The following is a 17,539-nucleotide window of genomic DNA, read 5'->3' on the forward strand; positions in this document are numbered from 1 at the left end:
TTTAAGTGACTGGATAGAATATTTTAATGATTTATTTTATGATTTTATTCGTGCAAGTTATTTGTAGTATATGAAAAATGGCCTAAAAAAGAAACGTATACTTCTAACTTCTTCATTCAAGATATACAGTATGATAGATATTTATATTTTTAAGATAGGTGCTGCAGTGGAATACTGTGATTCACAGCAGTAAGTTAGGCTGGGACATCGGGGGAAAAAACTTCTATTTCAGTGGATCATTATAAAGTAGTCCTTTAGGTACAGATCACAGTTTCTTATTTATTCTGATAAAAGGTGCACTTAGCTATTGATGCATAAAATTATTTAAAAAACAATTATTGCATATGAAAAAGTATGAACCAAAAGAACACTATAAAAGTTTGGCATTTATTCTGGATTAATATCGAAGAGCCATCGACAATATCTACAAACATAGCAAATGTTTTAAGAAATATTGTAGATAATACTTGCATTTTAATTTATGCTTCTCTGCTCAGATGAATTGTCAAAGGATTTCTCTAAGGTTATTTCTCTCAACTGAGAGTATTAAGAAATTCTTATTGATTAATATTGAACCAAATGTAGATTACAGCATTCAGAACAACAAGGTGCTTCAAACTTCCCACTTATGATAAGAAGAGGTTTTATTCAATTGAGAGAAAGAGGAGTGATTGAGTTAGAGTTACCTAAAAGAATTCTAAAAAGTTAGTAGACATTTCATATTCCATTATTTTGCAAATAATTTTAAAAATACCTTTGAAGTATAGTGTTTTATTGAGTTTTCATTTATATCAAATAAATTCATAGATGATGCTATATTAATGTTTTTATCAGAAGAACGTTTTGTACGTCAGTGCAACTTCAGATATGATAATCTTTCAATTTTGTGTTTTTATTTCCTTCAGAAACTATTTTCTCATTGTGTTATTCTGTTGAATGTTCAAGTTTTTTACAGAACATCATATTACATTTAAAAGTATCCATCTGCAAAAATATTTTAAATTTAAATGTCACTCAAAATCCATTTTTAATACTTTCTAATATTTGCTACTCATTTTGCCAAAGAGAGACTTTAATAAAATGGTAAAAGGAGACTTTACAAGCCTTGTGGTTGATTAAATTTCCTTTCTGTCCCATACCATGTACACTTTATACAGTAGAAAATAAAAGCAAATAATATTATATATCAGTATTGTGAAGAAATGATCTGCGATTGGAAACCTAATATTGGTTAAGATGAAAGTAACAGACAGTCATAGACAAACCTTATAGGTAACACCTTTTAGGCTTATGGTGTATTTTAAGAATGAGTATTCACTACAAATTATGGGATTGATATATTTAGCTATGAGCAGCAAGTATCTAAAGACAATTCTTATTCCCTTTTTTTCATGTAAAATACATTATAGTTTGTGTTGTTGGTCAAAGGTAGCAATGTCATGTTAAAGAGCCTCAAGTTCAAACAGCTATCCTTGGCTGCTAACTTTGTGTTTATATACACAAATAAAGCAAAAATAGTATGAATTAGTAGAATTTATACGGTTCCATGTCCTTCAGCATTGTGAAACAGTAGCGGCTAATTCATATTCTTACTCATAATAACTCAAATGTGTTTAAGGAACTTATGATTTTGAGAAATTCATTCTTTTTTCTGATTGTGACAATGTTTTCATGGAACAAAACAACTTTTCCTGACTGTCCAAAGTTACAGCCTCTTGCAACAGTATCTTCATTACATAATTTCAGTATATTTTCTGCATTTTTTTGATTTGACATTGTAGATTATATAAAAGTTTTCAATGACAGCAAGTTGCTTTGTAAATTGCTTTTGACATTTCTTGTACTGGGTTTTAAATTCTGCATCTGTATACAATCAGAAGCTATACACAAAACAAAATAGACCTTCCTTTGTAGGAGAAACTACACAACACAATAATCCCACTCTAAAACATACTGAAATTGCAACAACATTAAACAATTTCTAAAAGAGCACAATGTGAAAACTATGGAAAACAAGCATTGAAAGGTACAAATGTGTTATACAAGGTACAAATGATTTATACTGCTAAAATATAATTAGGAATCAATAAAACCTTGTACACAATTATCGTATATATAAAAATATATAGCATTATAGCAAAAAATATCAATTTAACTCACTCAAAATATAGTTTACAGTTAATATGATTATTTGTAAATCTCAACCAAATATATCTGTCCAACATGAAACCTTTTAAAAATTAATTTACTCATTTGTTTTTTTAGTAGCAAAAGGGGCCATTCTAAAAAGGAAATTTTTCATGCATGAGAAAACAGAAATTACTGGTAAAAATTTAAGTTCTGTAACAGCTTTTTCTTAAAGAGGCTGCTCTAAATTATAGTATCATATAATACCTCATTGAATACAAACTAATTTTGTTATAAATTAGTCAATACAAGCTTGTTTTTAAATACTGGTATCAAGTAGCAAAATAGTCTGCTATGTGGTGTTTTGTTGCCGTGACCTGTTGGCGGGATCTATGGTATGTAATCCCTTTTGATTGTGTCTCATTCTTTCTTGGAATTTGCTGTTCAAGTGCAGGAAATTTCAACACACTTAATTGCAAGTAATCAGGTTGCCGCATTTGTGCCCTAAACCATGCAATAAAGATGTCAGGTGTTGATGCATCTGTTGGCCAGGCTACAGTTAAGTATTACAGATGTTTTCACTTGGATTTGAAACCACACATTCTTTACAATGAGGGGACACCATTAGGAAAACTGCCGTTCCATATATTCATTTGTGAACACACAGAGAGGTTCACTAACTGTACACTGTGTTGGACATTAAGTTGAATCGATGTTGTCCTATAAATAAACAAACAGAAAGTTCCAAACTTACCATTCTTTTTAGAAAGACCACTTTATTTGTCAGTTCCAGTAAAGTATTAATAAAGTCAGCCGCTGGGTATGGAAGAACTTTCTATTTTTAACAAAATAGCTATCTTATAAGCCACGGATCAGTCAGCTGCTTGGATCGTTACATCTCTAAGTGAGGACGCCGGGGAAGCTAATGGTAGGTATTTTATATTGTTGCATGACTTCACAGAAGCAGTGAGCCAATTTGTAAATCTATGGTTTTTCTCCTGCACATTTAGACTTGGTTTCTTTCCCCTTGTTTCTGCAGGCGGGTTTTCTTTTCTGAACACCCAAAGTACAATAAAGACTAGGTTGCAAGATAGATTTCATGCCATTTTGTGCATCCATTTTTTCTAATTGTTTTCTCACTGTTGTTTTACAATAGCCATTACTTCCTTAAGTGTCAGATGAAGCAGTTTTTTTGTTAATACCACTGAGGCTTTTAATTTGACAGTGAGCATGAATGTGTTTTGCACACATTTGGCCATGCAGGTAAGCCAAATAATGAGCCACACTTGATTGGTGAAGTGACAGATTTGTAAAAATAAAATTAAACCTTAGGTTGAACAACAGTAACACATAAAATTAAATGTAGTTCAGGTGGGTAGCTGCGTCAGCATGCGTAGGCTGCAAAGGAACAAGTAATAGGTTTATTCCATGCTGAAAAAAAGAAGAAAGAGAACACAACGTTTCGGCCGTGGAGCCTTCTTCAGGTGTGAGAGAGACAGGGCAGTAGGCAAAGGTAAAGTAGCGGGAGAACAAAGGTTGAGAGGGAGGAGGAGTGAGAGGCGGGAGCAGGGGACAGAAAGAGAGGCCAATCAAGAGGTGTGAAGTCAGAATGGGTGCAGAGAGGTGTGAAATGAAACTTCCAATGAATGGAGAAAATTTAAAAGAACAGTAATCTGTCGTTAAGGGAAGGGAGAATGTGTGATCCTAGCTGCAGAATAATTTTAGTTTCGGTGGTCTTTCTGATGTATGAGTTCGGAAAACCGTCTTTGAGAACACAGACGGAGAGATTAGAGTGGTCGTGGCCGTCAGAGGTGAAATGAGAAACAATGGGCTTGGAGAGATCTTTAATCTTCACAGCCCTGACGTGTTCTCTGAAGCGGTCTCCGAGTCTCCTTCCTGTTTCCCCAATGTAGATGGCTGGGCATTTACTGCAAGAGATACAGTAAATAAGGTTGCTGGAGGTACAAGATGCTGTCTGGGTGATCCGGAATTGTCCTGAGGGGCCTTGAATGAGTGTGGTGGTGGCTGTGTACTTGCAGGTGATACAGCGAGCTCTTTTGCCTCTTGATTGGCCTCTCTTTCTGTCCCCTGCTCCCGCCTCTCACTCCTCCTCCCTCTCAACCTTTGTTCTCCCGCTACTTTACCTTTGCCTACTGCCCTGTCTCTCTCACCCCTGAAGAAGGCTCCACGGCCGAAACGTTGTGTTCTCTTTCTTCTTTTTTTCAGCATGGAATAAACCTATTACTTGTTCCATAAAATTAAATGATGTTCTGTTGTAATTTTGGTGTTTGATTTCTTAGGCTTTGATAGCTTTTATAGCTTTTTACAATAACAAGTATTTTTCTTTCAGAGGAAATTTGAAAGAGAACACACCTGCTGCATATTTAAGCAGCAGTAAGTAGCAAAGTAGCAGAGGGTATTTCTGTTTTTTGTGTCCAGCGCTCTGTTGAAACAGTCTCACTCTGGACTTCATAAAATTGAATTGGACACTTACTGTTTGACCATAGCTCTGGCAGAGTGAATTATTTATTGTTTCTATGGGGAGAAAAGGATCAAGACTACTTTATTTTGTTAGGTCCACCTAAGGTCCACCTACACTACTCCTCTTTCAAAAGAACGTGTTGCATTATGTGCAGGTACAAAGGCAGATGATGAATCTTAATTTTTAACTTAATCAGAAATACAGGAAAATACTGCTTCCTGTCTCTTAACAAGTGCTCTGATGAAGGAGTGTAATCATTATATAATATCTTTGCAATTAATTATAGGACAGTAGAGGTATAAATTGGAATAAAAAACTCTGTACAAAAGACAAATAATCACTGTCTAATAAATTAAATAAAAAATTGACAATGTTATTTGATTGAAAGGTAAAATGTAAAAAATTACTGATTACTAATTAGTACTATTAGTACTATTATTTTTTAATTTATCCTGTGTGGTGTCTCCGGGGGAATAGTTTATGTAAACGAAGGTCGTACTTACACCACACTTTACTGTCCTCCGATCCGTGGCGTTTCTTCCAACAACTGTCTTCCTAATACAGTCCGTAATCCGTTCCCTTAGTCCTGATTTGTTCCGAGTTCCAAAAGTTCGTAATAAAGACAATCCGCGATGTATCCTAAACCAGTGTCCGTAATCCAAAATCATAAACCTTTCTCCTTGCAGTCGTTCGTTAGCCCGATCCTTAACATCCACTTCTTTCCACTCTTTTCCTCCAAAACGCATTCACCTTACCGGCTTCCGCGCTGTTCACTGCCTCCAGGCCACTTATATCCCGGTTCCTGATTCGTCTCAGCTGTGTCTCGTTGTCTCTTAAGGTAGACCCTTTCCATCTACTGGTCAGCTGATTCTTTTTGTCCGCCATCTCGCTAAGGTCCATCTCTAGCATTTTCAGCGTTTCGTTTCGGAAGTACCTGTTAGAGATGACCCTTCCCCGTGTCCTCTTACATTCCCTCCCCCTGAGATCAGCCCCGACCCCGGGCGATCTAGAAAAAAATAAACAGTGCATTCGGGAGAGGGCGTCTACATTTCCTTGTTTCCTTCCGGGTCTATAGACCGTCTGAAATTGAAATCTTTGCAGACTAAGACCCCACCGCGTAATTCTATCGTTTTTATCCATATTTTGTAACATCCATGTTAATGGCGCATGATCTGTGTATAATATAAATTGTCTTCCCAATAAATAATACTTCAAATAGTCTAGGGCCCATTTGATTGCTAGACATTCTTTCTCTATCGTGGAATAGTGTTTTTCGGCCGGATTCAATTTACGGCTGATATACAGAATAGGATGCTCCAGTCCTTCAATCTCCTGCGACAGAATGGCTCCAATCCCAGTGTCTGAAGCATCAGTTTGTACCATGAAAGGCTTACTGAAGTCTGGTACCTGTAAGACGGGTTGAGAAGTGAGAGCTGCTTTTAAGTCTTGGAAAGCCCTCTCTTCCACGTCGGTCCATTTTATTTTCTCCGGACAGCTCATCTTCGTCAGATCGTGTAGAGGGGCGGCCATGGCTGCAAACCCTGGGATGAAACGCCGATAGTAACTTGCCAGTCCCACAAACGTTCGAATTTGCTTCTTGGTAGCTGGTTTGGGCCAGTTCTTGATTAATTGTACTTTCTGATCTTGGGGCATGATCAATCCTCTCCCGATCGTATAACCCAGGTAATTGGCTTCCCTAGCCCCCAGACAACATTTATTTGGGTTAGCCGTTAATCCTGCTGCTCGCAACGCTCCAGTCACTGCTTCCAGGTGATATAGATGTTGTTCCCAGGTCATGCTATGGATTACAACGTCATCCAAGTAGGCGGCTGCAAAATCCCGATACGGTCTCAGAATTCGGTCCATCAATCTTTGGAATGTTGCGGGAGCGCCATGCAAACCGAAGGGTAGGACCCTATACTGATATAGTCCTTCAGGTGTGGCAAAAGCGGTTTTGGCTTTATCTTCTTTGGCCAGCGGCACTTGCCAATATCCGTTTGTAAGATCAAGGGTGCTGATGTATCGAGCGTTACCTAATCGCTCGATTAGTTCATCTATACGGGGCATGGGGTATGCATCAAACCGCGAGATCTCATTTAACCTTTTGAAATTGTTGCAAAATCGAATAGTTCCATCCGGCTTGGGGATCAGAACTATCGGGCTAGCCCACTCACTATGGGATTCCTCGATTATTCCCATCTTCAGCATTTTACCCACCTCTTCTTTAATCAGTTTCCTTTTGGCTTCTGGTACTCGATACGGGGGTAGCCTTACCTTTTTCCCCGGTTCCGTGACGATCTTATGTTGTATAAGGTGGGTTCGACCAGGTGTCCGGGAAAAAACATCTTTGTTTTGGGACAGGAATTCTTGTAGTTCCTGTTTTTGTGCCGGAGCCAGGTCTCCCACGGCTACCGCACCTGTTTCTTCTTCCAGAGGGTCTGGGGAAAAGTGGGTGAGCAGAACTTCGGAGCCATGCCATTTTTTCAGCAAATTGACGTGGTAGATTTGATGCTGCCGTCTTCTGTCATGTTGCTTGACCTTATAGTTGACTGGCCCCACCTTTTCCACCACTTCATAAGGTCCCTGCCAGGATGCCAAGAATTTACACTCTGGGGTTGGAACTAGCACCAGTACTCTGTCCCCAATCTGAAATTCCCTCGCAACTGCTCCCCTATTATAAATTTGTTGTTGTTGAGCCTGGGCTTTCTCCAGGTTTTCTTTCACTAAGGGAACAATAACATTTATTCTTTCTCTCATCTGTTCCACATGCTCAATGATAGTTTGTAGAGGGGAAGGTTGATGTTCCCACGATTCTTTGACCACGTCCAATAGGCCCCGTGGTTTCCGAGAGTATAATAATTCAAAGGGGGAAAATCCAGTCGAAGCCTGCGGTACTTCTCGAACCGCAAACATGAGATACGGGAGCAGCTGATCCCAATTTTTTCCATCCTTTTGCATCGTCTTCCTAAGCATGCTTTTCAGGGTCTTATTAAAACGTTCTACTAGACCATCGGTTTGAGGGTGATAAACAGAGGTTCGGATCTGCTGTATACCCAGCAGCTTACATAAGTCTCGCATGACTTTCGACATAAAAGGTGTTCCTTGATCAGTTAGGATCTCTTTAGGAATTCCGACTCGAGCAAACAGTTGTACTAGCTCCCTAGCTATGTTTTTGGCGGTGGCAGCTCTCAACGGAATGGCTTCGGGGTACCTGGTAGCATAGTCTACTATTACTAGAATATATTGGTGACCCTTGGTGGTTCTGATCAGGGGCCCCACCAAATCCATCCCAATCCGTTCGAAGGGGGTTTCAATAATTGGGAGGGGAATCAAAGGGTTCCTATAATAAGGTTGTGGCGCACTTTTCTGACACTCGGGGCATTCCCGACAGTACTTCTCGATGGCCTTATAGATCCCTGGCCAAAAGAACCTAGAGAGGAGTCTCTCGGATGTCTTCTTTACCCCCAGGTGCCCACCCAGGAGGTGGCTATGGGCCAAGTTGAGGAGCTTCATCTGGTAAGGCCGGGGAATAAGGAGTTGTTCCACTTCTTCCTGTCCCTTTTGCTGCACTTGATAAAGGAGATTATTCTTTGTCATAAAATATGGGTAACTCACTGTGTTAGGATCAGTACACCACTCCCCATCAATTTTCCTGACATGTCCCCACGCATGTCTCAAGTTCCCATCTTCTAGTTGGGCCGTCCCAAACTTACCCCGACGTTCTGGGGGTTCCCAGTTCGGTAGTTCCATATTTCCAAACTCAACTCCAAGTTCAGTTCCGCTTTCTTGTGGGTCCGTCTCATCAGGGTCGTCGGCAGGGGCGTCACCACTGTCTTCAGGCCAGGGGATTGGTCTTGGCCTAGCTGATTGGATCGTGTTCCAAATCTGGAGGAAATGGGGACAGTCTCGTCCCAGTATGACAGGGTATGGCAACTGCTCAACCACTCCTACCGTTGAGCGGTAGGTCCCCTGTTCTGTAGAGATGCTCAATTCGACCGTCGGATAGTCTTTGGTGTCCCCGTGAATGCAAGTAATAGGTATTCCCTTTGTTCTTGGAATCTCTAGTCCTCCCGGAAGTATTGTAGGGGTCACCAGGGTCACCGCACTGCCAGAGTCCAATAAGGCCTCGATGGGTTCTCCCTCTATCTTGATGTTCGTAAGATGGGGATCCTCGCGGGTCGGGATCCCCGCTGTAAGGTAGTTGCATAGGGCTTCATCTCTGGGGTCTACCTGCATGGGTTCGGGCAGGCCAGGGCAATAGCTGGCTAAATGCCCTTCTTCCTGACAATTAAAACATCGCCGGGTTTCTTCCCATGGCCGGGCCCTTGAGTCAGACTTCCCCCAAAGTCAGACTTCTTCTCTCCTCCCTCCGAAAGTCCCTTTTTCTCTCCCTAATCAGGGCCTCTGTGGCATGGTGTCTGTCCACCCAGTCCACGGCTTGATCTAGGGTCTGGGGATCCCCTTCACTTACTTTTCTTTTCAGGTCCACAGGCAGACTCCTCACGAAATGATCCAACACCACCCTTTCTACCACCTGTCCTGGGTTTAATTCTTCTGGCTGGAGCCATTTCTTTGCCAGATGTACCAGGTCAAACATCTGAGACCTCGTAGGCTTGTTCATCTGGTAGCTCCAATTGTGGAACCGGACTGCTCGTATCGCCATGGTTACCCCTAGTCTTGCCAATATTTCATTTTTCAGAGTCTCATAATTCTCTGCATCTTCTTCTTTTAAATCATAATATGCCTTTTGGGCTTCTCCAATTAAATAAGGGGCTACTCTCCCAGCCCATTGCTCTTTGGGCCATGCATTTCGAGCTGCAGTTCTTTCAAAAGTGGTTAAATACGCTTCCACATCATCAAGCTCAGTCATCTTTTCTAGCGTAATTTGTTCTTCCTGAGCGGTGCCTCTCCCCGCTACTGGGGCCTGCCGGATTTCTTCCCTTAACCTGCACAACTCTGCGCGTATTAATTTTTGCTCCTCTATAATTCGTTCGTTGGTTTCTTTTTGGATTTGGTTCGCCTCCAGTTGCGCTTCGTTAGCTTCTCGTTGTCCTTGCAATGCCTGGAATTGGGCGAGGGTGGCCTGGGACAACTGCTGTATTAATTCTTCCATAGCGTTTCTTCACACGCGCAAAGCGGAACCCGCACACACACACACAAAAAAAAACTTGCTCTCTTCGATTCTCAAACCCGAGCGGGAGTTGCCCGCATCCTCCACCAATTGTGGTGTCTCCGGGGGAATAGTTTATGTAAACGAAGGTCGTACTTACACCACACTTTACTGTCCTCCGATCCGTGGCGTTTCTTCCAACAACTGTCTTCCTAATACAGTCCGTAATCCGTTCCATTAGTCCTGATTCGTTCCGAGTTCCAAAAGTTCGTAATAAAGACAATCCGCGATGTATCCTAAACCAGTGTCCGTAATCCAAAATCATAAACCTTTCTCCTTGCAGTCGTTCGTTAGCCCGATCCTTAACATCCACTTCTTTCCACTCTTTTCCTCCAAAACGCATTCACCTTACCGGCTTCCGCGCTGTTCACTGCCTCCGGGCCACTTATATCCCGGTTCCTGATTCGTCTCAGCTGTGTCTCGTTGTCTCTTAAGGTAGACCCTTTCCATCTACTGGTCAGCTGATTCTTTTTGTCCGCCATCTCGCTAAGGTCCATCTCTAGCATTTTCAGCGTTTCGTTTCGGAATTACCTCTTAGAGATGACCCTTCCCCGTCTCCTCTTACACCTGTCTGTGATTCTTAACTCTGAAAAAGAAAATGTATTATGATAAATGTCCTTTAAATGACATACTAAATGAGCACCCTTACAAAAACAAACAAAAGGTGAAAACATAATAATGCTGTCCTGCATTTCCATCCTTGTGTGCAATGTTATGTAAGGGCATAGTAAGTAATAGTCATTCCACCCACCAGCTTTATTACCTTGAAACTGTGGATCGAGGAAACAATCTCTACGTTCACCACCCTCATTTCTGCCACGACACATACACAACAACCGAGAAATAAAATCAGAAATAAAAAGCTTGCATTTTTTCTCTTGGAAACCAGTATGGTGTCATAGGTCATAATTAGTTCATGACAGCTATAGTAACACAATTGCTTCAGCAGATTGTAGGTGGTTGTGATCAATCCCTTCACCTTTATTGATTACTGGTTGGATGCCAGAATGTAGTTTGAAAATCAACCTTCTTGTGCAAAAGGCTCATCTTCCTGTCAGCCAGAGGAATATTGGGTCACTGTGTCATGCCAGTGAAAAACAGTCTGTATGCAAGCCGAAAAAAAAAGACAAAAAAGGTTAGCACAATACCTTCTGAAAACACAGGAAAATATGGATGAGCTGGTCAACAACAACTATCACATGAACGGTATTTCCTTTAGCGGCAGTTACATTTCCCAAATTCTTTTGTTTTTGATTTTGGCTTTCTGAAACCACAATGGTTTCATAGTAAGAATGTGTACATGTTTCTCAGGAGACAGAGGGGAACATCTTTACAGTATGGCCAACTGTGGACCATAAGCCTGTAAGGTTTCCTGGAGTTTATTACTCTGGAGAGGTCACACCTGACTGCAAGCGTGTACTGGACATTGCAGATTAAATCACCAGCTGGTTTGTGTGATTCATATGCTCCATACAAAGTTTCAGGAACTGTCTATGGTGTTGTCTTTCTGTTTTTTGTGACCATCTTTTCTTAGTCAGGTATCACAATGTGTTTTGTGAGAAAAATGAGCATCACATATTTGGATTCCTTAGGAAGAAGACTAACCGATGTGTTAGAAAAAAGGACATTCAATAAAAGAAACGTTTTTGAGGCTCTCTCCACAGGTTTTTGTGACAAAACAATAAGATGAGTAGGATACACCTCTTTGCTTCATAATTCGCATATATTCTCAATGTTTCAGTGCACAAAAGCCATACTCAGAACACATCCATGTAGCTCAACAGAGATCTTATTAAAACATTTTAGATCTAGTTAGTCATGAACATACGGTTTGAAAAGAAGTCTTCATGTGTTGAATAACTTACAAAGTTATTCAAATTGTGTGAATTGTGTCAATTCTTACAAAATAATCTTTTCAAAATGTGTGAGTGTAGAAAGCATAGCAGTTAAAATGAATATCTCACTGCATGCTTTTTACTGCCTGGTTTACTACCCTTAGAAAGATGTTTTGACTGCAAAGGTATCTGCCAAATCCTCTACACCATAGAATGATCTGTAGTTTATTTTAACAAAGAATAATACATTATGTTATCATCAGATCAAGTCTTTTGGCACATTAAATAAATAACCAAGCAATGATATGATAGAAACAAATTTCAGAAGTGGCTTAATGCAGAACTCATGCAACCCCTACTGTAAACCTTTCTATAATCTCCCTGGCAGAAATGAATGCATTTAACTTTTATTTAACATTTTCCATTTAACCAGAGAGATTTTTTCAAGATCTTGGTATTCTGCTGACATTTCAGAATTTTATTAAGTATAAATTCAAGTTGTATCCTCAGATTACATGTATGCCTTCCCTGAAACCTACCAGTTAAAATGTTTGTTTTTCCATTTCTTTGTACTATAGAAAACCAGTGCTACCTTTGAGATTAATTACTTTATGGTATTTATGATGATGTTTTAAACATTATGGCCACTAAAATAACTAATGTTATTGTTGTATGGCTATAACCATAGTGTTATGTAATGTGTTGCCAGTATAGTCCCTTTCTTTCTTCTAACAGTGAAAAAGCAACACACACCCTGGTTATGTGTTCATTGTTCTGGTTCATTGTTCTTGCACTGCTGTTTTTCACTAAATTGCAATCCTGATAGTGTGCTTTTGAACACACATGTAATCCTCCCAGTTTTAACTTTGCTATTTCTACATTTTTTCTGTGTGCTAAGTCTTAACAGTAGGTGTAAATCCAGACAGAATATTTAGTGTAAATCGACATATGTAAAGGCTACAGACTGCAGCCTCCTTGCAGTGTAATTCAAATGGGTGTTTTTTAAGGGTTATGTAGACAAAAAAAAACATATATTAGCAAACCTCACCCTCATTATGCAGTGCACTAAAACAAAGTGGTTTGATAATGCTAATATAGACTTTCAGGTAAATACAGAAATAAAAGTAAAAAAAATATCAGGCCTACCAAAGCCGTATACAAAAAGTAAAGTGCTAAAATTCTGTGTAATAATTCCTTTATTAGGCTATTATTCACAGTACTACTCCAGTCTTTCTATATTGATTAATGTGACCTATGTTTAGGAAATAATAATATGCCACTTATAATGATGCAGCAGTAGTGCTAAAATGACCTTGAAATTGTTAAAGTATCCAAGTACTGTATGCTATTATTAATGCATATTTGATAAGGTATATTATAAAGGATAATGGCCAAATATTATAATTAGCTATAGGTGTGTAGTATGAGTAGTTCATTAAGTATCTGGGTGTGACTGTGGTTAAAAGACTGACAGCTTTATTTAAAGGACAAGAACTTGTCTGGAAAGCAAAGAGCTGGTTCTCTCACCAATTCAAGCCAATTTTACAGTCATCCTTTTAGCTTCCCCTTGAATGGAGTGCAGTTTGACACATCCTGAACATTTTTATAATATGACACTCCAGTGCTTGCAGTATGTTTATTGCTCTGCAGTAACGTCACATTGAGAGAATGTCTTCTTATATTGCCTATAGTTTATTCAAAAACAAATGTGAAAGAATCAGGGGTGGGTAATGAGAAGGCAATATAATTAAATGCAAATATGTAATGATCTTAGTAGTATCGTTTATCAGCAAGAAAATTAACTGTCAAGGGCTACTTTTTGTTGAATAAAGATAAAATACTTAAACGTTTAAATTTTCTATTCATACATGGCTTAATCATGTTTGATTATGACAGATTTGAGAACAGCATGTTCTAGGTAAGAAAAGTCTGTAATGGATTGTTGACTTTTTTTAGGAAGTGACAAATGGACTAACAGGCATGTGACTGATTTATAGCTGAAAAAGAATTGCAGGATATTTGACTAGCAGGAGAGCCCCAGGGAACAGCGGTCTGAGTTTGATATTTAATTTAAGTTGTAAATTTAGATATTATTATGGAATGAAGAAAAAGTCTCAAAATATCCCTTCTTCTCAACTTTCCCCTCCTCTGAATCTTGATGGTTGGATAGGAGCCCTCTGTAAAACAGTTTTCTGTTTGAGCTGGCCCCAGAGGTATAATCACATGTGTATATTGCTTTTACTTGTGCTTGTTGACCCTTCTTCTGTTTAAATAAACAACAAATTGTGATGAAAAATGGACATAAAATAAAATGATCATTTCCTTTCTTTGAGTCATCTGTTGTACTTTTGTACTGTGATCCACAGAGTTTGGAGAGACTCAGGGTTTTTACTGTTATTGCCTTCACAGTGTGCAGAGGCCAAGCCCAGCCCCCACCACAGACTTCTAAATATTTTTGTGCATTACTCTCCTTCCCTACCAGAAGGGTGTCTCCTGTACTCCTGTTAGCAATCGGCCCATGATCCACATGCATGCACAGCATTAAGTTATGTGTCTACCCCACCCCCCTCTAATGGGCTGACTTGCGGATTTGCTGTTTGTAGCTTGGCTTCCTGTATAACACAGTCTTGCTGGCGTTGCTTGACTGTGACACCCAAGAGCTGTAACGATGCTACTGTCTTTGTCGCAGATGGGCTTCGGCCCTCGTTCTCACCCCATTCAACCAACCAAAAAGGTAAATACCAGGCTCTTTACATGCCTTCTGCTGATTGCAGGTCTGCAGTGTTATTCAATTTTCCCTTTCATTCTCCTCTGTCTGGAAGTGGCTCTGTGGCAGGGGTTGGTGTTGACAGCTCTAACTAAGGAAATGACTGAGAAGGAAGTTGCTGGGTGAAAGATTTGAGCCCTGAAAGGATGTCTTGTCAAGTATTGAGTTAAGGAACGTTACGATAGAATTATAGTTACTGTATCGGTTCCTTCATTCTGACTAGGAAATTCAAGAAACATGCACAACTTTGTGCTTTAATACTTAAAAAGATTAAATGCTATAACTGCAATTGAGAAATATATTTTCTAGCTGATAATTATCTATTTAAAAAGGCACATGTAGGTGAACTATTCAGCTGTGTTCTAATTCTGCTCTAATTCCTACTAGTGTTGTTTTAAGCCTTGTATGAAGGCATCTAGAATTATTTTTAACACCTCTATTAATATTCATGTAACGACTTTGTTGAGGATGGCTTAACTCTAAGGTTTTAGCCAGGTTTGCTTGAAGTGAAAATGAAAGGGATATGGTGGAGGGCAGGGGTGGGGTTTTGCTGATCATTTGTTTGCTCTGCCGATTCAGCAGAGACAGCTGTGTTGTGTCAAAACACCCTTCACATGAATAGATTAATAGTGATGTCCTCAAACTTCAAACTTCTAAAGATCTCACCCACAGCTTTGCTTTTGAGCAACTTTGCTGATGACCTAATAATTAACAGTTATTCTCTAAACCATATATGTGTTATTTTAGGATTACTTGTACCTGTTTGGTAAAACTAAGAGTTCATATTGTAGTGAGATTTAAACATTATAAAAATGTGGACTTAAGAAGTAGGCCTTCCATGTGAACACAGCTCTATGACTTGTGTTATAAATGGTTATTTGTTTGTTAAATGTGGATGTATTTAACAAAAGTAATTAATCCACACATAACTAATAACAGTAGGATAAAATATGTACTGTAGAATTTGTGAATCCCTATCAGCAAATATCTTTAACAGGAGGAAGGAACAGGATGTTGTGTATTTGAGCAAACTATTTGAAATAGGCTATAACATTCCACGTGGTTTCTAGTCCTTTTTAAGCAATGACCTACAGCCATGGTACATCTGCATTATTTCTGTTTTCTTTTGTTGGCCTTCTGCTACTATATACTGGCCTAGCAAATGACCATTCTCATTTTACTTTTGACCTTCGGTTTGCCTCATGGGACTCAAAAGCAATATTTTCTCTCTCTGAGAGTCACCCATCAAAACTGAATTTATAGAAATTGTACAAATTCTAGTTGCAAAAAAAGGTGAAAAGGTTAATTTCTGTACCAATCAATTGTTAGTATTTAGGTACTTAAAATATTATTTTACTTTGATAGTTAACAAAATTACAATGTCACACTTAAGTAAAACGTATTTACCCTTCCCTAGTACTGGATATATTAAGTGCATATGTTGAAGATGTCTTAAAGATAATTAGGAAGTTTAAATGAACTATTTTCACATTTGTCAAAATGTGCAAAAGTGTACTGTACACGCAATATTCACAAAGGTGTTTCCTGCTTTTCTGCTGATGTGCTCTTTTTGTCAGAATTTCACAAATATATCGTGTTTATATTAGGCAAAAGAATAGATGTATTAATCTTATTAGCAATTATTTAAAATGACACAGCTTTTCACAATAGAGTAGGTAGAGGTAAAACACCGACAATACAGTATATTCCCTGTTTAATTTTACTACACGATGTAGGTTGAGGTATGTCTTAGAATGAACCACATTTGGTCTAGAAAAAAATTACTGAGAACACAAAATAAGGCTGTTAGTCTGTATTCCGGTATTATGTCTTGTAATGTGCCTCCTTTAAACAAGCTGTGATGCTACTGACAGTAGATCAGCATGGAATCAGGTTACCCTCTCTGCTGCAAGGAAACTGAATGTCCAATCACCGAGGAAAGTGGCAGGCAGAGCTTTGGGATTTGATCTCACAATCTTCTAATGTGCCTACTGCTGAAGAATGGTGGTGTTCTAGAAATGTCTCACTTTTTCTTTATTGCAGTTGATTCAGTATTGCCTTTTATGCCCTGCAAAAGTCATCCTCACATTGCTGCTGTCTCCCATTTCCGTTTGCATAAACATGCGAGACCACAGGAGGCATAGTCTTAGCAGTCATAAGGCATTTTAATTCATCTTATTTTCAAAACCTGATGTGGTATATTTAGGTGGCATCCTCCTATTTCCCAGTTATCAATAATATATTTTGAGTTTTAAATAATTGAATTCATGCACTTTAAAAACTGTTTTGGAACGTGTGCATTTGAAGGGGATTTTCTACGAATCAGCTTTCCTACTAATTTAGTTTTGTTCTGTGCTGCAGCCATGTCTGTGGTGTTGTTTTGTACATACAGTAACACATTGTTAACAGAACTGTGATTTATTTCCATATTTGGAAAGCAAACCACATGTCTCAGTGGTCTGAACTCTTTCAGTCCATGTCAGCAGGTCACATAAAGAACTCTGCTCTCTATGAAAGTTTCAGTTCAATTTATTCTCTTTTTCTCAATTTATAGAAGCTTAACATACATACATAATACATAATAGAATTGTTATTAAGATTTTTTTCGTAATCACGTCATTTGATTATTATCATTTGATCACATCAATATAACTTTATTGGCAGGATAAAATCCATGCTCAGTGATTCATTCTTTTATATTGCTCGCATCTAACATCTTGACAAAGAATTTACAGAAATTCTGAATTGTGATATGAATAGGTCCTTTCTGTTTTGTTGGTTCACAGAATAAAATATGTTTCTCATAGCTACAGAAATTTGGTAAGGGCTAGAAACGAAACACTCATTTATAATCCAGTTAGCTAACATTCAATTAATTTCTTTCTTTCCTGTCAAAAATGATTTATATGATATAAGTGCTGTAGTGTACAGCCCCGAGGCTTGCTGGTAGCAATACATTTAATTGCTGCTAGAAAAGGAGGACATCTTTGCAGGTATAAATGGAAGCTCATATGAGGAAGGCTATAGGTAATATGAAAAGAGATATGTTTCTATACTCCTTTTTTGGGTCTTTTCTTTAGACCCAGTTAGCTACTAAAGACTGGCCAGGGAATTTCTTGATTTTGTAAATGATTGTTTTTGAGCTTTCAATGATATTT

General features: G+C 38.8%; 1 protein-coding gene across 3 annotated transcripts in view; it reads left to right on the forward strand.

Annotated features, from left to right (window-relative positions):
- The window catches only part of LOC148649166 (RNA-binding motif, single-stranded-interacting protein 1), a 77,108-nt gene that overhangs the window by 12,209 nt on the left and 47,360 nt on the right, over positions 1 to 17,539 (forward strand). Inside the window, exon 1 of one of the 3 annotated variants that reach the window (XM_088605470.1) lies at positions 14,204 to 14,348. The exons of the other annotated variants lie outside the window; for them this stretch is intronic. Within the exon in view, the coding sequence (XP_088461596.1) occupies positions 14,283 to 14,348 (66 nt within the window). The 5' untranslated portion in view covers positions 14,204 to 14,282. Of the gene's footprint in view, positions 1 to 14,203; positions 14,349 to 17,539 lie in introns of those variants that run through there. 3 annotated transcript variants of the gene reach the window in all.

The sequence above is a fragment of the Lepisosteus platostomus genome, chromosome 14 (assembly GCF_059453375.1).
Source record: "Lepisosteus platostomus isolate fLepPlt1 chromosome 14, fLepPlt1.hap1, whole genome shotgun sequence".
In the NCBI taxonomy this organism is placed as follows: Eukaryota; Metazoa; Chordata; class Actinopteri; order Semionotiformes; family Lepisosteidae; genus Lepisosteus; species Lepisosteus platostomus.